The 21,493-nt window shown below is 46.5% G+C and overlaps 3 protein-coding genes across 3 annotated transcripts; all 3 read left to right on the forward strand.

Moving 5' to 3' along the window:
- Positions 1 to 1,597: 1,597 nt before the first annotated feature.
- nppcl (natriuretic peptide C-like) lies at positions 1,598 to 4,089 on the forward strand. The gene is made up of 3 exons (XM_052065384.1): positions 1,598 to 1,746; positions 2,687 to 2,838; positions 3,513 to 4,089. The coding sequence occupies exons 2-3, from the start codon at positions 2,737 to 2,739 to the stop codon at positions 3,804 to 3,806; spliced, it is 396 nt and encodes a 131-aa protein (XP_051921344.1). The 5' UTR covers positions 1,598 to 1,746; positions 2,687 to 2,736; the 3' UTR covers positions 3,807 to 4,089.
- Positions 4,090 to 5,941: 1,852 nt separating this feature from the next.
- Positions 5,942 to 10,813, forward strand: gapdh (glyceraldehyde-3-phosphate dehydrogenase). The gene is made up of 12 exons (XM_052065267.1): positions 5,942 to 6,048; positions 6,166 to 6,211; positions 7,149 to 7,248; positions 7,347 to 7,453; positions 7,579 to 7,669; positions 7,754 to 7,869; positions 7,955 to 8,036; positions 9,028 to 9,179; positions 9,259 to 9,337; positions 10,054 to 10,137; positions 10,211 to 10,308; positions 10,417 to 10,813. The coding sequence occupies exons 2-12, from the start codon at positions 6,189 to 6,191 to the stop codon at positions 10,484 to 10,486; spliced, it is 1,002 nt and encodes a 333-aa protein (XP_051921227.1). The 5' UTR covers positions 5,942 to 6,048; positions 6,166 to 6,188; the 3' UTR covers positions 10,487 to 10,813.
- A 1,197-nt stretch (positions 10,814 to 12,010) lies between these two features.
- On the forward strand, positions 12,011 to 21,043 carry iffo1b (intermediate filament family orphan 1b). The gene is made up of 9 exons (XM_052065102.1): positions 12,011 to 13,283; positions 15,727 to 15,787; positions 16,564 to 16,659; positions 17,259 to 17,399; positions 17,799 to 18,004; positions 18,076 to 18,202; positions 19,028 to 19,117; positions 19,539 to 19,669; positions 19,758 to 21,043. The coding sequence occupies exons 1-9, from the start codon at positions 12,397 to 12,399 to the stop codon at positions 19,855 to 19,857; spliced, it is 1,839 nt and encodes a 612-aa protein (XP_051921062.1). The 5' UTR covers positions 12,011 to 12,396; the 3' UTR covers positions 19,858 to 21,043.
- Positions 21,044 to 21,493: the final 450 nt, after the last annotated feature.

Below are 21,493 nucleotides of genomic sequence, written 5' to 3' on the forward strand. Positions count from 1 at the left end.
CACCCATCACGGCGCTCCCTCCATCGCATCAGCTACGCCTTATCACTTTTTTGTGTGCATACTAACATCCTTTATTTCTTCCCGCCCCCCCAAATCGCTTATCTGACATTTGGTTTCATCGCAGGTTGGCCTCGCTTCACTCATCAATCTTTTCTAGGTCTATGCCTGGTGATTTTTTTTTTTTTCTCCTCACTCTCCCGCTGCCTACTTTTTTTTTTTTAATACTCCCTCCCACGGTGCTCATCTCTCTGCTGACATCACATGCACGGCAGTTTAACACCCCCCCCCCGCCACCTTCCTACCTCCCTCACTCCCATGATTGCTAATCTCTCCCTTTCGCCTACTGCCTACCCCCACATGTTGTCCTCACCCAAAAAGATGAGAGGGGTATATTTCTCTCTGTATGTATTTATGAGCAGTTACGTAAAGCCCCGCCCTTCCGAGCCGCGGGCTTAGCAATTCCAGGCCACCTGAGTTTCGGTCTCAAATGAACCACCTCATACCAAATATGCGTTGCGTTTTAGGTGATGAAACGAAGGACGTAATCGAAATAATGAAAGGCTGTTGAACTTCTCGCCGGTGTTGTAATTTGGCGGCGGGTGGTAGCGGAGAGCAGATGGCGCTGACAGACTGTAACTTCCCCGAAGGCGAGGGGAGATCGGTGCACACTGGGAAAGACCGAAGACGAGAGGTGGAGAGATGGACGCGCTTTGTCTATAATAGGAAAAAAATCGAACGGGCCGTGGTGTCACTTCGGCGTCAGCCGAGCGCGACGCTGTTTACCTCGCGGCGAATCAACAACCAAAAAGGCAAATTTCATCGTCTTGAAAGGAGCATAATGGACTCAAAATTGTACTTGTAAAGTAATACGGTATTTTATTGAGGAAAACGGCACCCAACAATTTTACTTTAAAAAAAAAAACATGCATTAATGACAACAATAAAACCATTTTTTAATATGTGCCTGGCTTGTAGCTCAGCTGCAATTTGATTGGCTGTTACATGCACTTGTGCCTGGATGCAGCAGCCAATCACATTGCAAGGAGAATCATAACTCTTGAGTTCAGGTTATTAGTAAGGAGAATGATACAGGAATGCGAGTACCATTATATTGTCGGTGTACATGTTGATGCCGCACCGTTTGTGTTCGACCCACGGCTTAAAGGTTTCAAGCCCTGAAACGGAGATGATTGTTGGCGTTAATATTCAGCTAGCAGACTGAAAGGCTAAACTACAGTTGCACGACACACCCCAAGATTCCAATAAGAGCTGATGTTGTCATCTGCCAATGTCCAAGAAGAGTGACGAGTTTATTTTGTCGATATAATGAACAGAAAGTTCAGACATCTATTTGAAAGGGTAGGGAGTAAAATAAAAAGTCATCAAGAAAATAAATACTCAATTGGGAAAAAAATGAAATGCAAAGTGTTTGCTCATTGTTACTCGCCATCAACTAGGCGGCTCCTAAAAAAAAAAAGAAAATTAAAAAAAAACAGCATCCGAGTTGATGCCAGGACGACAAACGTGCAAGTGGAGGCGGCGGGGTGGGCTGGGGAGAAAAATCATCATTTCAATTCCATCGCAGGGCCGGCGAGGAGGAGGATGAAGAGGAGGCGGGGCCAGTCCAGTGAGATGGTGACGACGCTCTCAGCAGGTGCCTCAAGTGGGAGGTCGCCCAGACCGGCGATGGAGAAGAGCCACTGAGCGCACAAGACGGCCGCACACAAGGAGCTGCACAACAAACAGGTGAGGCCGATTTGCTTTTGCTGTTCCTTCACTCACTTTTTCTTTTCTTAAATTAGTTCAGATTAATAAGAAATGCATTCCGGGAATTTTTTTTATAACAGATTGGAAATTAAATATATAGACGTCTTCCTGGTTGATTTGTTAACTTGTGTTTAATTATTTCAAATTGTTTTTTAATTCTTGAGCGGGAGATTTCTGCTTTTTATTTTATTTATTTATTTTGCTTTTTTTTTTTCAAATACAGATTTTAATCAAGGTTTTATATTGAAATCCCCAACTTACGTTGCCTTTTTTTTCTTTTAATTTGGTAGCTTGAAACAAGTTAGTTATATCATCAGTTAAGTCTTTTTTACTTGTTTCCCCAAGGGTATATTTTTTGCACTTGCTTTTCCTTTTGAATAACTTCACTCTTCTTCTTTCTTCTGCAAGTATTACACCGAGTAGATGCCTGTTCAATACTATTTTTTTTTCTTTGAATTATTTTATACCAGAAGAATAGAGTACAACAAACGTATCCCCCAAAAGAAAGTATTTTTTTCTCAGTTGTATTTTAATATATTAACACCTGGGTCAAAGGGAATGATTTTTAAACATTCCAAAAGTATTGACCAATTTTTGCAGATTTTTCTTCCTCTAAAGTAAATACTAAAGGGCAATGTATTGTAACGCAGTCAAATGACAGGGACAAAGACAAGTTGTTCTCCTGATTATACTTGATTTTAATCGATTTTCGGAATTTTATTGTGCCAAATGTGTCATTTTGGTCAGAAATGTATCGTAAAACGAATACTTTTACCGGCCAGGTAGTGTTTCAAAAAAAGCAAAGTATTGGGACACGGAGGGGTGTCGTCGTCGTCATCGCCATCATACATCCCTGTCCCAATGATCAAGTTGAGCCAGGAAAAAAAAACTCCCCTGACTCTGTCCAAATCTCTTGCAGCCCCTGCATTTTCCTGTGGTCCAGCTTGTGTTCTTCACCCCCCCACCGCCATGTTGCTTTGCCCTGTGCTGCTCGGAGCCAGCCTGCTCATCCTGGCCCCCATGGGGACGCCTCAGGCTCGCGCACTTCACCCTTCCCCTGGGAGTTCTCAGGTAGAGTGGCCACAAGTGCCAACAGTACCCACAAAACAAACAAACACACACACACACCAGAGGGGGGGGTGAATGTGCATATGAACTGGTTGGGTTTGGCGCACTTAACAAGGTTAAGAACCACTGATATGGATAGATCAATAGATATCTCTATCTATCGATCTATCTATCTCAAGATGGTGTTGGAGTCCTAATATCGGAACATATGTTTCATATTTTCATATTTTATGAATACAGACAGACCAATACTGGAGTTGGTATTGGCGCGTCTCTAGCTAATGATAAATAAGGAAAATGCACCTTGTCTGTGTTTTTCGGATTACAGTGCAGTCAGAATTATTGAACACTAAAAGATGTTTTTGTTTCATAGTTGGATTTTTCCAATATATCTATTTTGGGGGGGGGGGGGGCGCATCTTAATTCCCTAAAATCCAAATCTAGTTTTCAGACGTGTTTGACACAGGAGAAAAATAACAACGTTTGTTTCCAAATGTAGCGGGTAATAGTAAAAAGTCATTCATAAATCAAATCCTCAACTGAATTACACATGCCTGAAAAATCAACTTAAGTCCTTGCCCGGCGGGGTAAAGGAGGTTGTTGAAGGGGAAAATGAAATGTCTCCGTGATTGAGTTAGACTCGCTTGTATTGAATTTGTATTTGTGTTGCGGTGAAGTTAATGGAGCAGCTCCTGGATCGCTATAACGACCTGCTGACCTTCGATGACCTGGAGAACCTTCTGAGCACTCCGGTCGAGGAGCAGTCCACCTTGTCCTCTGGGGTCAAAGCGTCCGAGTTTCCCGGCAAATGGGCGGACGTCCAGCCGGAGACGCCCTGGCTCCGCCTCCTGAGGGGGGCCCTGGCCAATCAGAAACCCGTGGAGTCGGAGCGCTCGCGGAGGGGGTGGAACCGAGGTTGCTTCGGCCTCAAGCTGGACCGGATCGGGTCCATGAGCGGATTGGGTTGTTAGTCGACGGACTGGTGTCATCCTTGTGAGGAAGGTGAAGGTTAGCTTACATACAGCACCTTTGTAGCTGTTTCATACTTGCGCTGTAATATTTCACTATTCCAAAATATCTTCAACTTCCAGCAGCATCCCCCCCTCCCCAACCCCCCATTTGCCATTGTAATGGCCTGCGTTGTGGTGTGTTGGAAATCCTTGTGCCAAGTAAAGTACAAGTTGTAGAATTGTCCAGCCCATCGTGTCGACACCTCCTCTTCTGATTTGCACCAATAAATAGATTTGACCTTTGTCTCTCTTTGCCATTTCAGTCATGCGCTCATTGGCCATTTTATTAGGCACACCGGTGAGATTTAGCAATCCACAAAAGACCGCACCTGGAAAGATAATTCATGCTCACATTTGAAGAAATATTGCCTCCCCCCCAAAAAAATGAAGGGAAGAGACAACTGAAAAGTGTGAATGCCCTGTTGGAACTGCCGCCGCCATGTTCCGAATGAACCGATCACATTTTCCAAGTTAACGCGTGCCTTTCTCTCATTAGCCACTAGATGGCAGCTTAACTCAATTTACAGTTGTGCATTCGGAACCGATCACATTTTCCAAGTTAATGCGTGCCTTTCTCTCATTAGCCGCTAGATGGCAGCTTAACTCCATTTACAGTTGTGCTCAGTTTTGCTTCACTGGTGTGCGAGCTGCTCTCCCCTAGACTTGACTTTTTTTTTAGATTGGGTTTAATTTGCATAAACCCGTCAAAGGATCTTGGATGAGCATCATAATAATAAATTAAAAAGGCAACCATAACACTGATATATGACATTTAATGACCTTTCCTCCTTTTCACTTCAATTTCTTGGCAAAACCCACATGGGACTGTAGAACTTGAAGCAAGACTTGAAGCTTTTGCTTTCCCGAGACTCAAGAATACGATAGAGCAGATACTTGAATGTTGACTTTTCTGAAAATTTATTCGCGCCCGTGTTGCGCGGCGCTTGAATACTCCCGACGCTTGCGTTCCGCAACCCCTCTGCAATTACTGTTTGGGGTTTTTTTGCCCCAGAAACATTCTGATGCCTCCCGTCTCATCTCTATTGGATTGAGGTTTGGGGATTTTGCTGTCCTCTTTCTCTGGTGTGTTTGAAGCGCCACATTTCAAGGCCATTTCCTCCTTGGCAGAGGGGAACGCCACCTCGTCATTTTCTTTTGCTGTCATGAGCGCGCGTGTGAGCCGTCGTCTTTAGGCTGATTTTCCTTTCTTTCCGCTTCTTTCTCTGCTATGAGCACAACTTCTCGCGAGTAGTCCCAAAGTCTAGCGTTCCAAGTGTGAAGCAGTCAGCCGCCGTCTAATCTTAGCCTGCCCTTTACTTCCCCTCTTTGACCTTAAGCTGTGGAGCGGCACGCACGCGGCCAAGCTTTTGGTTCTTCAGCTGTACCCGGGGTGCACGTCACCGCCGCCGCTGTACAATGGCACGTCTGCAAACACACAGCTGATAGTGCGTCCGCGCACACACAAAAAAAAAAGGTCAATATATTGCACGTTGTACAGTATGTGGCAAAACTTGGGTTGCGAGGCCCTCCCGTGTAACCTCGCGGCACTTTTGCAATATACTCAAATTGGAAGAACTTTTACACATGGATGAGCGTAATGTGACCTTTTCTTTCCGCGGACATCAGCCACATGCTGTGGCACATGAGTAGCTCACTGGCCTATTCAAAAAAAACAAAACGGATTTAACACTTGAGTTAATTTCCTACATTTCTGACAATATGCCTGCTATACGATTACAAAAGTTCACGTCCCCAGATAAGTCCGTAAAGTGGAGGGGGGTCATGGTCTTTGGATGTGAAATGTCACAGTAATGCGGGAAGAGATCCGATCCCCAGTCTGCTGCCTCTTTATATGCCCCCCCCCCCCCCTGCACGTGTGTGTAAATGTGTACGTACTGAGAAGGTCAGCGACGGACCCTCAGGCGTAAACGAAACCGCGGCGGGCGTTGCCGGCGTGCACAATTGTGGCGTCTCCTGGAGCTCGCGCAAAAGAGGCCCTGTTGCAAGCTGCTCTGGTTGACCTTGACATTCAGAAGGGCAGGAGGGGGGGGTGTGGTGTCCCTCAGAAAAAAAAAAAAAAAAAAGGGGGCGGTGTGGGGGGTGTGGCTTCAAAGTCCACTTCCCCCATAAAAAGCTGACTTCAACTTTGCTCTCCCCCACTCTCACCTGGAGTCGCTGGATAGATTCAGGCATCTCACAAACGGTAATGGAAAGCAGCATTTATTACCCCCCTCCCACCCTTTTTGGGGGTTTTTGTTTGTTTTGATCCAAAATGTTGTTCTGCTCACTAACGCCGTTGTTGTTCTTTTTTTCTCTGCAGAGGACTCGCTCAACTCAGGCAAAATGGTGAAAGTCGGTATCAACGGGTAAGTTATTTTTGGGGGGGGGGGGGGGCGGGGGGGGACTTACATGTGTTGCAATGTAATCTGTGCTGCCTTCGCAAGTGAGCCTTTGGGACACACTCAAGGGAAAATGTCAAGCTATTTTTACCCCCTTACACCCCCCCCCCTAACCCCCACCCCCGCCGATGTGGATGACTGCAGATTTCCATGTTTGTATGGAAGCCTCACAATGTGATGTGCGCTGTTGGGTAAGAATAGGACTGATTAAATGCGGCCGTCCCGGTCACAACTGCACTTTGACCTTTAGCAGATAGCAGTTGAACATGTATACAGATGTTTTTTTTTTGTTTTTTTTTTTTAAACCCCCCCCGACTTCCATTGGCTCACTTGGATGTTTGCCATCGATCCGCCCCATCCGTTGAAGTGTATTTTGAACTCCACAGTTAAAAAGTAACAAGCGTTGATCAAACGCAGCGCTTGTCGTCATCACGCCAACTGGCACATTTGACTTTGGACCCTCATTAGAGGGTCTTGCACGTTAAAAAAACTGCCGCACTCCTCTGCCGGTCCCTGCCCTCCAAAATTCACTCCCCCCCCCTATCATGTTTGTGTACCATTTTCATTTCATTGAACCGGGAAATATCACGCTGAGATTTAAGAATGTCTTTGACAAGGAAGTCTTGGCCAAGAGGCTGTTTGAGGGTGAAAACGTTGGCAAACGTTTGAGGCAACTTTGCATCGGGCATATTTAGACCTAAATTATTGATTATCAATGACAAATAAGAGGGTGCCTAACACAGAACCCTGCGGCACCCCTTTCTGGACAGTAACAAAATCAGATCGTAGACCATTTCATGGTGCGTTTTTTGTTTTTGGTACTCTAATTTTGTTCTAATTGTGCAGCTTGCGTCGCCACCTAAAGGCCGGGCTAACATGTTCAAGTGTTTGTCTTCTTTGTCAGATTCGGCCGCATTGGTCGTCTGGTGACGCGTGCTGCTTTCCACTCCAAGAAGGTGGAGGTTGTGGCCATCAATGACCCCTTCATCGACCTGGAATACATGGTGAGTTTTAGGTTTCGGGTCTTGAACTGCTGTCCAGGTTGGTCGGACTTTTCATTTTAGAACCCCCCCCCCCCCCCCCCGCCCCACTCCCCTTTTAGGTCTACATGTTCAAGTATGACTCCACCCATGGCCGCTTCAATGGCGAGGTCAAGGCTGAGGGTGACAAGCTGGTCATCGACGGACACAAGATCTCCGTGTTCCACGAGTGAGTCCGAAACGGCCTTTATAAAAAGGAGATTTTTTTTAAAAAATGTCTTCAGTAGCATGTGTGGTGTGATGGACAAATTGAATCAATTGTCTTCTTAAGTGCTAACTTTGTGTCTTGTGCAGGAGGGACCCCGCCAACATCAAATGGGGCGATGCTGGTGCTGAATACGTGGTGGAGTCCACCGGTGTCTTCACCACCATCGAGAAGGCCTCCGTACGTACCGCGTGGTCTCATCTACTACCGTAGCCCTTTTATGACAAAATGGCTAATCGGTCCAATCCCATACGTTCATCACAGAGCCACTTGAAGGGCGGCGCCAAGAGAGTCATCATCTCCGCACCCAGCGCTGACGCACCCATGTTTGTCATGGGGGTCAACCACGAGAAGTACGACAACTCCCTCAAGGTTGTCAGGTGAGAAACTGCGAGTAGTGCCCGAATGCCGCTTCTCTGTACCGGCGAGACTATTTTTCATGCTTCAACTGTTTGGTCTCGGCAGCAACGCTTCCTGCACAACCAACTGCCTGGCCCCCCTGGCCAAGGTCATCAATGACAACTTTGGCATCATTGAGGGCTTGATGGTGAGCATCCCGACGTGCGACGACTTTGGCAACACGGTTGGCGGGGTGCTTCATCGGGGACTTAATGCTTCACGATGAAAAAGTGAAAGATAAAAACATTCTACTCACAGGAGAGGCTGATTACGCTGGTCAAATTTTAATGAGAGATAGCTATCTATATGACCTTAAATTTGTTTTTGTTTTGTTTTTTTGCATCTGACCTGGTGTAATAGCACATCCACTACAGAAGGTGGCAGTGGCACGCATTTTATTTATTTATTTATTCATTCATTCATTTATTTATTTATTTCATCTGAACTGGTGTAATAGCACATCCACTCCAGAAGGTGGCAGCGACACGCAATTTATTTATTTATTTCATCTGAACTGGTGTAATAGCTCATCCACTCCAGAAGGCGGCAGTGACTCGTGTTTTTATTTAATTATTTATTTATTTATTTTTTTATTTCATCTGAACTGGTGTAATAGCACATCCACTCCAGAAGGTGGCAGTGACACGCTTTTTATCTATTTATTTATTTATTTATTTCATCTGAACTGGTGTAATAGCACATCCACTCCAGAAGGTGGCAGTGCCACGCACTTTATTTATTTATTTCGTCTGAACTGGTGTAACAGCTCATCCACTCCAGAAGGTGGCAGTGGCACTCATTTATTTATTTATTTATTTTTAAATTTCGGTCAAATCGATGCACTTCAAATGTTTTCCCTGACAGGCTGAACATATTAATAGTTATTCATTGTAAATTGATCTATATTTAATTTTTGTTTTCTTTTAATGTTCGTAAAACTACAATGTTATGCTCAGGTGTATTTAGAAGAATATTCGAGACGAATTAAACTAATTGTAGTCGTGTCCAAGGGAAATGCGTAACCGATAATAATAGGGAAGCACCGTCTATTATTTCAAGCATGTCTTTGCTTTGTTTTTGTTTGACTTCCCAAAAGCGTGCGCAATTTACTAACCTAAGTTCTCGTCTCTGCCCGCCAGAGCACGGTTCACGCCATCACCGCCACCCAGAAGACCGTGGACGGCCCCTCGGGCAAGCTATGGAGGGACGGCCGCGGCGCCAGCCAGAACATCATCCCCGCTTCCACCGGTGCCGCCAAAGCCGTGGGCAAGGTCATTCCTGAGCTCAACGGGTAAAATTTCAACAACAAAAATTCCACCTAACCGTTTCTAAGACTCCAGGCAAGTTGACACGTTGTGCTTATTTGACAGCAAGCTGACCGGCATGGCCTTCCGTGTGCCCACCCCCAACGTGTCCGTGGTGGACCTCACCGTTCGTCTGGAGAAACCCGTGAGTAGTAGCCGGAAATAGAAGGACGGCGTGCGTTTCTTTGCCCAAATGATTTGAGTTGCAGTTGCCGTCTTCCTGGTTGCTTCCAGTTTGAGGGCAGCCCGTTTAGTCAAAAAACTAGCTTAGTCCAAAGCTGATGTGCCCGCTGCTGCTTCGTGCCAGGAATCGAATGTTGTTTACCTCCCGTTGCGTCAATCCAACTAAATTTACTTTGATACGAACGTTAGTCAGAAGCAGTAGGCAGCCCGTTTAGGCAGTGAAAGGTCTTGGATCAAAGCGCTTGCTTTTTTTTTGATGGTTGCTAATGAGTAAAATACTTGCATACCACCATGGCTTTCAAAAAAAAAATGGTTTTGAATATTAATTGTAAGTAGTAGGCAGCCCGTTTAGGCAGAAAACCTGGATGGTACTCTCCTGCGAGTTGCCACGGGGCACAAATGTGTCAAGTAAACTGGTCGCGGCTGGCGAGTGCACATAATTGCTTTAAGGCGTGGTCATGACGTGTAGATGAATTTACTTTGTCATCATGAACAGAGGCAAGTAGTCGGCAAGTAGTCGGCAACCCATCGAGGCGGGAAACTTGTGTCCTTGCTTCCAAATCGTTTGTAACGCAAACCCCTGCAAAAGTCAATCTGGTGACAACACGATTGGACATTTTGTTCCAGTACCGCTTCGTCTTGATTCTACTTACATTACATGTCACTTGCGTTCTCCAGGCCAAGTATGACGACATCAAGAAGGTGGTGAAGGCTGCCGCTGATGGACCCATGAAGGGCTTTCTGGGCTACACAGACCACCAGGTACGTGAGCGTCGTGCTCAATTTTAGTCACTTTTTTTTTTTTAATCGATAATTGTGACATCCCCCATTGCAGGTTGTGTCCACAGACTTCAACGGTGACACGCACTCCTCCATCTTTGACGCTGGCGCTGGCATTGCCCTCAATGACCATTTTGTCAAGCTGGTTTCCTGGTATGTCTTCCATCTTGATCGGACAAATTACAGATACTTGTTTAGAAATTTTTTTTTCAAGTATTCTGATGGTTTCTCAATGACTGACGACTTTGTTTCTCTTCACAGGTACGACAACGAGTTTGGCTACAGCAACCGCGTGTGCGACCTGATGGCCCACATGGCTTCCAAGGAGTAAACTCAGTCGGGCGATTCTGCATTTTGCCACGTTCTCCACATCAGAGTTCTACATGTACAGCAACAACAACAAAAAAAAGTTTAACGCTGTACACGTGGTGCTCTGCCTTGTTGCGTTTACTAGAGTAACCCCGCTGCCTGGGAAGAGAGACCCCCCCCCCACGCCCCCACACACACACACCTTTCCACAGATCACAAAGGAATTATTTGCCAAGCGTTCCTTCTCTGAAATGTCCTGTTCTGCACTCGCGAGGAGTTGAAGGTGTTGAGTGTCTGTGGTACTGCAGCGATGCAGTCGGCGGAGAAATAAAAAGTCCTCTTTGTGAGACTGGCGGCCTCTTGTGGCATTTGTGCTCAACTCCAGTGACACAAATACAAAAGTTATATGCCTTGACAATCGGATATTGTCATGTTAGAGATATAGTCAGCCATTGAATGGGAAACTCGCATGCAAAAATGACTGTCAAGGTCCTCACTACCCCCCCCCTTAGAGGCACACATCAAAAACACAAATATAGTAACCCCCCCACACCCCAAACTCCATCACGAGGGTTATGTTCCAGAGTACCCACACAAGAAGTGAAATCCATGATATAGAAATTCCCTTAATAAATACTCCGTAGGCATTGTGTGATAGCATTTAAAGTATTTTTTTCAAATATAGTGAGTAGGAGCAAGAGCAACGAATAAGACAAAAATACCGTTACGGTAATCTTTTTTCTAAACTTTTCTTGCATTAGATAATCAGTCACGGCCAAAGATGCGCATTATAAAATGAACCTACAGCCACTGCCTTCGGTAGACATAAAAACAGGATTAACTCAACTGTATTTACAGAGCACTTTAAAACAACCACTGCACTATACAAAGTGCAGTAAATAGAGCAAAATTAAGCCGTACGTTCAATAATTAGAAGAAAAGCAGGCTCGTCGTGGAATTCTTCTTCGTTTTCGCTCTTATTTCACCTGCAAGCACCCGTGTCAAACATTGTGCTGTACCGCCATCTTGTGGTTGAAAGTGGAATTCAAATAAAAGGGAGGTTATAAACTGCGTTTAAAAAATCAGCAAACGATAGATAGATAGATAGATAGATAGATAGATAGATAGATAGATAGATAGATAGATAGATAGATAGATAGATAGATAGATAGATAGATAGATAGATAGATAGATAGATAGATAGATAGATAGATAGAAAGCAAAATTAACTTTGGGAAGCGTTCATGCATCTCCCAAACGTGAATTAATCGGATTGTTGTGACGTCACCCAATACCATTCACAGCCTCCTAGGGGGCAGACTTTCTCAACATCCGCATTGCCTAACGTAGTACCACATGTAAAAAGACCTTCAATCATTTCTACTCTTTGTCGTTTTAGTTCGGCTACATGTTTATTCAGAATTTCCACACAAGTGCTGATCAAGAGATCAGTCATCTTTCACATTTTGGTCGTAGCGGCGCAATTGGGTGAGGCAAGAGAGTTACACGGACGTGCTGCTCGTGTTCTTTTGCCATTACGGTAAAGCTTGTATCAGCTGCACTTGTCCTGCGGTCACATTTTGTTGCCACAACTCGGAGGGACTCGCTCTTATCAGATTTCTCCTTCATCCATCTCCCTGATTCGCCTTTTAAGGGACAAATCCTCCACCGTGTCGCCGTTTTCGTGTTGGTCATTTGGGGAATATTTTTTTTGGGAGGGGGACCGTGTGTCACCGAGTTGAGGCGACAGCAGCAGCAGCAGCAGCAGTTTCCTCGACGTGAAACGCTTCTTCTAATCTGCGAGGATAAATTTAATTCCGAGACAGTTATATAAGAAGGTAAACGCTGCGTATCTCAGTGACTCGGTTCTTTCTTTTCATCGGTTTTATTCACATTATTCTGCTTGAAGAGAGCCATATCCCGCTCGTGTTCATGCCAGATCTGCAGCGTTTTAGTTTCCCGTACCATAGCATGAATCCATTGTTGGGGGCCCCGGCTCATCTCCAACAACATCCGCAGCCGAATCAGGCCTCTGGACAGCCAGAATCCCCCTCGGGCCTCCGACCGGACGCTGTGTTCGGATCTCCGGACCCGGCGTCTTTGCTGCTGGGTGTGCTCCCCGGTCCCGAGTACCCGGGACCCGAGTTCCCCTCCCAGAGCTCGCCTTACCTGCACCACTATCAGCATCAGCATCACCCCCATCCTCCCGCCGCCATGGCTCTGCGCAACGACTTGGGCTCCAACATCAGCGTGCTCAAAACCCTCAACCTGAGATTCAGGTGCTTCCTGGCCAAGGTGCACGAACTGGAGCGCAGGAACAAGGTTTTGGAGAAGCAGCTGCAGCAGGCGGGGGAGGCCAACAACGGTTGCAGGCCGCACACGCAAGAGGCCGGCGTGCAGACGGGTTTCATGGGGGCCATCCCGCTCAGACCCGGCTCGCTCTCGTTCCACAACACCAACAACTCAGCCAGAAGGCCCGCGAGCGTGTCCTGCCTGCCTCCCGACAACGCGGCGTCTACCCGAACCGACGCCGCTTGCAACCCGGCCATCACCGTCAGCCAAGCGTCCCCATCCACCGACTCGCCCGTGTCCAGAAGCGGCGGACGCTCGGTGACCACGGCTCCTCGCTTCCTACCGGGCACCATCTGGTCCTACAACCCGGCTCGCAGGTACGGCTCGGAGCGTCCGACCAGCCCGGGGGTCTCCTGGATGCATCCGGATGGAGTCGGTGTCCAGATCGACACCATCACCCCCGAGATCCGAGCGCTCTACAACGTCCTGGCTAAAGTCAAACGTGAGCGGGATGAATATAAGCGCAGGTAAATAAAATCATAACAGTATCTTAACTCAAAAGTCAAATTGTTCCGTTACTGCGCTTTGTAACTTGGAATGAGGAAGTAATCGGATTCAAATGGACACGACGATGTAATGGAATGCGATTTTCAAATCACAAAGGCAAAAAAAAAAATTCCGCTGGTAACTGTTTGTAATGCAAATCAACTTTCCCCATTGAGATCAATTGACAATCCATTAATCTGTTCCAGCAATCCCAGAAACAACATTTATTTGATGGCATGAAAAAAAAACGATCTATAATGTACGGTATTGTAGGCTACTGTTGAAAATCGTGAAGTAAGAATGATCGGGACTTTTTTCTGCTTGACGCATGTATGATTTATCGCCTCGCCAAAGACTTTTTTTTACCACCCATTTGAAATTTTTCGTCAATAAGATAAGATAAGATAAGATAAGATATCCTTTATTCGTCCCACAATGGTGGGGATGCTGCGGAAATTTGGCAAAGTATATCGAGGTGCCACTTTATTGCACCGTACCACTTCCAAGCATTTTTTATTTGTTATTTTTTATTTGTTGCATGTTTGTTTTGTTTTTCATAATGTTTCCGTTTCCGAACAGGTGCAGCTCAGCTGCCTCTCGCTGAGTCAGCATAAATCCCACCCGGTCCGATAGCTCACACAAGGCCAGGTGCCGTTGCTAGGAAAATACGCACGACATAAACAAGTCGGCTTCTAAATATACAGATGAAGGTCAATCGCGTTTCGATTCCGTCAGACGTTCCCATTGCGGCCTTCTGTGGGCAGCGGGTTTAGAATCGTTTAGGATTTTTTTTGTGACGGTGTTTTTTTTTTAAAGTTATTTTGCATTAGGTTAGTTTTAAGTCGTTATTAGAACGAGCCTTCTTTTTTTTTTTTTAATGTTCATTTTTAATTCAAATTTGTTATTGCCTGGAGTTGATTTTGGGTGCCACCCCACTGTCAGTCACTAGATGGCGGCACACTATTGTTTTCCACTCTACCAATTCGAAAGACGATGAGTGAAAACGTATTTTTCAGTTACGACTCCTTTTTTGCTCCGGATTTTAATCAATGTTCTGCGTCGAACACGGCGGGGGTTAGGTTCATTTTTATAAATCACATCTTGAGGCATAATTATGAAGATGGTAATTGTGTTTTTATGGGGGGGGGGGTGTTTACTTTTTTGATTGAAATGCTTTAAAATCTGGTTTATGGGCTCTTTCCTTCTTTCCAGTTTTCCCAAAATGTTGCAATCGTCATCCAACATGTACAATCAATGATTTGGGGGAATTGTCGCCCCTGGTTTTTTTTATCTTACAAACTCTTGTAACCGCACACTTAGTGACCCCCCCCCTCCCCCACCAACCCCAACCCTGACTGCCAGTCTCACCTCTCCTCCGCCCTCCCTCGCTCACTCCTCCTCGCCTATCTGCAATGCACCACGCACTGCTGGAAGGCGGGGTGGGGTACTTTAGCGTCCCGCCTGGCTCAAGGGTGCGCGCTCCTCTCCGCATTCTCCGAGTGTAACGTCTCCTGTTTGGTGGACTGAGATGCCGGCGGATGCTTAATGAGATGATGCGGCAGACTGCAGAAGGGAGCCGCATTCGCACGCAGGCGGGGGGTGGGGAGTTTGGGGCCTTTTAAATGTATTGAAAGTTTTATAGGATGATTTTCAGCATCATGCCGGAGACTTTTTTAAAATTTTTCATCAAACCGGCAATTTATGAGCTTTGGTTTCTCACTCAATTCTTCCCTTAAGATCAATTTTGGGGAAGGCCTTTTTACCCTCCCGATGACTCCATTAAGACTTAAGACCCCATCAAAATGTCCATTTTCATTCCTTGTTGAGGCGGCCCGGTAGTCCAGTGGTTAGCACGTGGGCTTCACAGTGCAGAGGTACCGGGTTCGATTCCAGCTCCGGCCTCCCTGTGTGGAGTTTGCATGTTCTCCCCGGGCCTGCGTGGGTTTTCTCCGGGTGCTCCGGTTTCCTCCCACGTTCCAAAAATATGCATGGCAGGCTGATTGAACGCTCTAAATTGTCCCGAGGTGTGAGTGTGAGCGTGGATGGTTGTTCGTCTCTGTGATTGGCTGGCAACTGATTCAGGGTGTCCCCCGCCTACTGCCCGGAGACAGCTGGGATAGGCTCCAGCACCCCCCGCGACCCTGGTGAGGATTAAGCGGCTCGGAAGATGAATGAATGAATTCCTTGTTGATTTCCGAGCCAGCAAGTGTGAAAAATATCAAATATTGCATTTCGAAAGACAAGTTAGCTTGTCAAATGAGAGGAGTGAAAAATCACGCTCACCTTTTTGAATCTAAAATCTGATTGGTTCCCAATAAAAAAAAAAATATGCCAGAACTTGAACTGCACAAAGGCCCAAAGAACGAGCGAGACGTTTCGAATTGACTCGCCGTACTTCACCTCTTGCGTCTGTTTGACTTCTAGATGGGAAGAAGAATACACAATGAGGACCGACCTGCAGCAGAAGATTGCCGACTTGCAAGAGGTAATTATTTGGCATGTGTGTGCCAAACTTGAGGCCCGGGGGCCAGATCTGGCCCGCCCCGTCGTTTTATATGGCCCGCAAAAGTAAATCCAACATGTCAACTTCCAGGATGCTTTTGCTAAAATGTGCACAGAAATGTAAATAAGATTTTGCAAAAAAAACTATTTCAGTTGACTCATTTCCAAACTAGTAATCCAATCATTTGTTGTGTAGAAATAATAACGCGATGCGACGACTGAAAATGTTTCCCTCCGAGGGAAGACGTAACTCCGAAGTGGTCCTGCGACAAAAACCGAGTTTGACACTCCAGATCCAAACTGATGTGTTCACCTCGGCTCGTCGGCATCTTGCGCCCGCGCATGAATGACCCAACAGGGGGCGCTGTTAAAAGACAATGACACCACCAACAGACAATAGACCGAGTCTCCTTGCGCTCGATGTTCCTATTTACAATGTTTTCATGTGGTTCACTGCCGCAGAAAGCTTTTATCGTGCCCCCGCCCCTGACCACCACTTGCGCAATGTAAACGACTAGCGTGTGCGCAGTGAGGTCGTCCGTGTGTGCTCGCTTATGTTTTCATGCTTCGCGATTGTTATTTGGGGTTTGCGTGTGTGTGTGTGTGTGTGTTCTTGTACTCATGACATTGTGAGGACCGGCATGAGTTTTTAACCAACAGAGTGAGGACATTTTGACGAAGTGAGGACATTTTGGCCGGTCCTCACTTTGACACCCTCTAAATGTGTGTGTGTGTGTGTGTGTGTGTGTGTTTGCACAGGACCTGCAAGAGAGCGAAGGCTGCCAGGATGAGCTGGCCCTCCGAGTTCAGCAGTTGAAGGCCGAGCTGGTTCTCTTCAAAGGCCTCATGAGCAACGTGAGCGCGGCGCCGCCGACGTCATTCCAAATATCGCCGTCGTAAATTGGAATCGTGTAACTGCGCATGAGAATGGAATCCAACGACAGGGCTGTTTTTTATTCTTTTTGCCCTATTAATTAAAAAAAATAAAAATAAATGAGGCGGTCCGGTAGTCCAGTGGTTAGCATGTCGGCTTCACAGTGCAGAGGTACCGGGTTCGATTCCAGCTCCGGCCTCCCTGTGTGGAGTTTGCATGTTCTCCCCGGGCCTGCGTGGGTTTTCTCCGGGTGCTCCGGTTTCCTCCCACATTCCAAAAATATGCATGGCAGGCTGATTGAACACTCTAAATTGTCCCTAGGTGTGAGTGTGAGTGTGAGCGTGGATGGTTGTCCGTTTCTGTGTGCCCTGCGATTGGCTGGCAACCGATTCAGGGTGTCCCCCGCCTACTGCCCGACGACGGCTGGGATAGGCTCCAGCACCCCCCCGCGACCCTAGTGAGGATCAAGCGGCTCGGAAGATGAATGAATGTCTTTAGATGGGTTTTTTGGGGGGGGGGGGGGGGACATATGCTGTAATGTAAACACATTTCTTTCTCCCCGTGTCGGACGCTCCTGTAGAATCTGTCCGATCTGGACACCAAGATTCAGGAGAAAGCCATGAAAGTGGACATGGACATCTGCCGCAGGATCGACATCACGGCTCGCCTCTGTGACGTCGCCCAGCAGAGGAACTGCGAAGACGTCATCCAGATGTACCAGGTGGATGACTTTTTTTCAGATCGGGTTCTCCGTCGGGTCAGAACGTTCGGGACCCTTTCATTCAAGAGCTTACGTTCACGTTTCGGGGACGGCAGAATCACATAAGAGTCTAACGTCCGAGTTTAGACCTTTGACCCTTTGTTGAGCCTACGCAAGCTTAATACGCAAGCAACGTGGTGCATTCAGAGTACTCTCACAATGTCAGGAATTTGTAAATATTCCGCACCGTTGTACAAATAAATCTTTTTTTTAAATTATTATTTAAAAAAAAAAAATTCCATGAGTCGTACATATCCGTACTTTGCCTTCTGATGACTTTTTACTTTTACTCCCCACTTTTGAAAATGTCCACAGTCGCAGTTTTCTCTTTTCCCTTTTAACCCCAAAATACACGCGCAGGTTACAAACAACCAGCCGTCATTAAGCCTGCGTCGCAAACAAACCCCCGTAGCCGGGAACGGCGGCGAGGGCGATGAACCGGTCGGCACATCCGAAAGCGACGCCGGCGCGGCCAAAGAGGACGAGCAGCAGCAGCAGCAGCAGCAGCACGGCAACTCGTCAGCCAATCAGATCAACGAAGAGATGCAGAGGATGCTCAATCACCTGTGAGCGGTCGCAGGCGCGCAGGAGCCCACTCGGGATTTCCCCGTCTCTCACGTCAATCTCCGCCTTGCAGGCGCGAGTGCGAGTTTGAGGACGACTGCGACAGCCTGGCCTGGGAGGAGACGGAGGAAACGCTGCTGCTGTGGGAGGATTTCCCAGGATGCCCTCTGCCTCCCGACCCCGCCCACCCGCCTGGAGAGGTCAGCTACATCTTTGAAAAAAATTGTCGCATGTCACATTTATGTTTAAAAAGTACACCGAAAAATGGTGTGCGGTGTGGAGAAGGTACATTTTCATTCAACACAGTGACAGAAAATGTCTCAAACCGCCGCAGTATCGTGCCAACTGCTACCCAGGATGATTTACTCAATGTCAGATGGTTTCGCCTTCAGTATCGGTGGCGGGTATCGGCAGCCTCCACAATTATCGGATACTTTAATGGAGTCCAATATCGGCCCTGATAGCGCTCTCCGGTATCGATCCTTGTTCATCTCTACTGATTATGACTGCAAGGATTAAGCAGATCAATCCACATGTTTTGTATCCATCTCACGGGGCGGCCATTTTGTTCCGTGCCGTCTTCTGCTGTCAACTTCATTTGACGTCAACGTACAAGTTTCCTGTTTTCTGGGTTTGGTCACATGACGTTGGCAACACGAGCCCCCGCGCGCACTTTGATGTCAGTTTTCAGTCGATAGGCTCCAGCACTGAGGATAAGCAGTGTAGAAAATCAAAGGGTGGAAAGATAAATTGTACTATTAAAATAACAATTCAGGCTTCTCTTTTTTAATGTTATTATTAAAAATAAAATAAATAATAAACTGTTGTAAACATTTTAATGACTTACTCCATTCCAATCGCATTAATTATAGATACCGCCATAAAAATAAGCATCAATTGTTTTATTTAAGATATTTTACATGCACATTTCAATTGTTTTATTTAATTTTTTTTAGCCTCTTCTGCGATCGAGTGGGCCCATGTGTCTGTTTTACAGTCTGCGTTCTTTTTCCCCCTTCCACCAGGACGACTGTCTGGAAAAAGTGATTAATGACACCGAGTGCTTGTTCAAGTCCCGAGAGAAGGAATATCAGGAGACCATTGGCCAGATTGAGGTGAAACATTTGCTTGGAATTTTTTTTACCACTCCCAACCGATACTGGCATTGGTATCAGCGTCGACACTGTCTGTCAATATAGGAATAAAATACTGGAATTGAAATGTAAAATGTTTTTTTTAAATAAGTACAACGGCACGCTACTGTGTTCTATTTTATTCAAATCTCAAATCTTTTTTCTGAAGCAAATACAGGAAAAGCCTCATTAAAAGTCACCGTTAAAACCGCGTCATTATTTCATGCGCCATTGTGCTGGACATTCAGCTGTGCCGTCCGTTACCACCAGGGGGCAGTGTAGCACTTAAATGCTAAACACGCCAAAGATCCTTTTTCTCGCCGTACTATTTATGTTCTATCGCAAGTTGCTTCGAGGAGAAAAACGGTAGCGGTAGCTAAGAGTCCCAACTGTTCCCCTCCAGCTGGAGTTGGCGACAGCAAAGAGCGACATGAACCGCCACCTGCACGAGTACATGGAGATGTGCTCCATGAAGAGAGGCCTGGATGTCCAGATGGAGACCTGCAGGAGACTCATCACGCAAAGCGGCGACAAGTATGTTCTTGACACGTCCGTCAATGGCAGTCATTGTCACGATGATGTCTGGCACTTTTTTTTTTTTTGCCTTCTCCGTTTCTCGCAGTAACGCGGCGGCGCAGACGTCCTCCGACGACAGCGACCAGCGAGAGAGCGACAAAAGCTCGGCGTCTCCGCCGTCCTCGGCCGGCGCCGGGAAGTCCTGACACTTGGCCGCTCCGGTCAGGTGATCTGCCAAACACTCGCGCGCCGTCACGTCACCGAATCCCCCCCCCCGCCCCCCGCGCGGGCCCGACAAACATTATTGTCGTCACCACCGCAGTCCAAATATGTATCTTCCTACGTCGCCGTCTTACATCAGCTTGACAAATGGACCGTTAACGTGAGCATTTAGTAGCAGTCTCGTCGCCGTAAAATGATTTCGTGTTACGATTCGCACCAAGCATGCGGATGACGTTCACTTTCCCGCTCAACGTTCCGATGTCACGACTCGGCGTTCTCCTGCCTTACAGCCGCGGACTGGAAGCTTGTTTTAGTTCTGCGGAGAAACTTTTTATCGGGCCGCAAAAGCCGCGTGATGCCGTATTTGGGGAATGAAGTGTGCTTTCAGTGTCGGCCCACCGCCCCGCCCCTTTTCCGACCCACCCCGCCCCCTTTCCGCCCCGCCCCGCCCCTTTCCCCACCGACGTGCTTGATGTAAATAAAGTCCTCTTCTTTTTTGAGTTTGCGCATAGAAAGGAACGAGCAAAGCAATGAAATGACGACGCCGTCAGCGCTATCGCTTTGTAAAGCCGTAAACCAAGAAACGCTGTAAATAGAAAACCAGATTTGCTCTGAGAAGACCGATCAGGATTATCGTGCTGCTGCTGCTGCTGCATGACGTCAGAGCCGTCGCGTACTGGACGTCGAGTTTCCGTTAGCCGATTTCGTGCGTCCGCTTGTGCCTGCCGCGCGGCGGCCTCGAGGCCGCACTGAGAATCTTGCAACTCAAAATACTTTGAAAAAGACGTGCGACCGAGGCAAATATTAAGGGAAGCGCGAGCGGGCTGGCAAAAGGGGCCGATCGGTATCGCCGTTGGTTGACGCTTGTGAATTCTCTTCCCGCGCAATAAATTCTCAACAATAACGGAACGTGCCATTTTTGGAAGTAGCTGAGCTACTAGAACGTAGACGGACGGTGAGAAAGTTTGAATTAGCAGCGAGGGCAAAAAAAGGCTATTGGGTGTGATGCCTTGAAACTTTTGTTGTTGTTGTCGTTGTTGTTTCTTTCACTTCCGTTTGAGTCAGTCGGGTACTTCTAAAAAGCTTGAAACATGACATTGGCGTCCTTGCACAATTGTGAGATGATCTGTATGTGAGATTGAGAGAGGAAAGAATAAACGACGCATCTGAGCAACATGCTGAGTGGGATTCTTGTCTCATTTGCTTGTTGAATGATCAAAAGTGGATTCGTATGTTCAACTTCAAACTGCTTTTATGTGATTTATTTTGGGATTCGTAGCAAAATAAATCCAAGTGCTTTTCAAAAATCAAGAAAAATATTTTATCTAGCGTAACATAGCATTTTTGTTTCCAACGTGTAATTTTTTTTTGTGTGGAATGAACTGCACCAGAGCTGGAATTTGTCATTTTGTGTGTGATGTTTTTTTTTTAATTGGGTAGAATTCATTTTTACATTTTGAAGTGTGTTCCTCCGTGATATCGTAATTCGCATGCTTACTCTGTTACATTTTTTTAACTGATTGTTTTTGTTTACAGGCCGATATCAATAGATATTCACCCTTTGAGTACTCACTGATACATGGTATCCATACCGCTAGTACTTTTAAGATATGAAATTTT

The sequence above is a fragment of the Hippocampus zosterae genome, chromosome 5, assembly GCF_025434085.1.
Source record: "Hippocampus zosterae strain Florida chromosome 5, ASM2543408v3, whole genome shotgun sequence".
NCBI lineage: Eukaryota > Metazoa > Chordata > Actinopteri > Syngnathiformes > Syngnathidae > Hippocampus > Hippocampus zosterae.

Coding starts and splice junctions, on each gene's coding strand:
- nppcl (XM_052065384.1), top strand. CDS start 2,737: ATGTTGCTTTGCCCTGTGCTGCTCGGAGCCAGCCTGCTCATCCTGGCC. Junction 2,839..3,512: donor CTTCCCCTGGGAGTTCTCAG/GTAGAGTGGCCA, acceptor GTTGCGGTGAAG/TTAATGGAGCAGCTCCTGGA.
- gapdh (XM_052065267.1), top strand. CDS start 6,189: ATGGTGAAAGTCGGTATCAACGG. Junction 8,037..9,027: donor GCATCATTGAGGGCTTGATG/GTGAGCATCCCG, acceptor TCTGCCCGCCAG/AGCACGGTTCACGCCATCAC. Junction 9,338..10,053: donor CCGTTCGTCTGGAGAAACCC/GTGAGTAGTAGC, acceptor TGCGTTCTCCAG/GCCAAGTATGACGACATCAA.
- iffo1b (XM_052065102.1), top strand. CDS start 12,397: ATGCCAGATCTGCAGCGTTTTAGTTTCCCGTACCATAGCATGAATCCA. Junction 19,118..19,538: donor AGACCATTGGCCAGATTGAG/GTGAAACATTTG, acceptor GTTCCCCTCCAG/CTGGAGTTGGCGACAGCAAA. Junction 19,670..19,757: donor ATCACGCAAAGCGGCGACAA/GTATGTTCTTGA, acceptor CGTTTCTCGCAG/TAACGCGGCGGCGCAGACGT.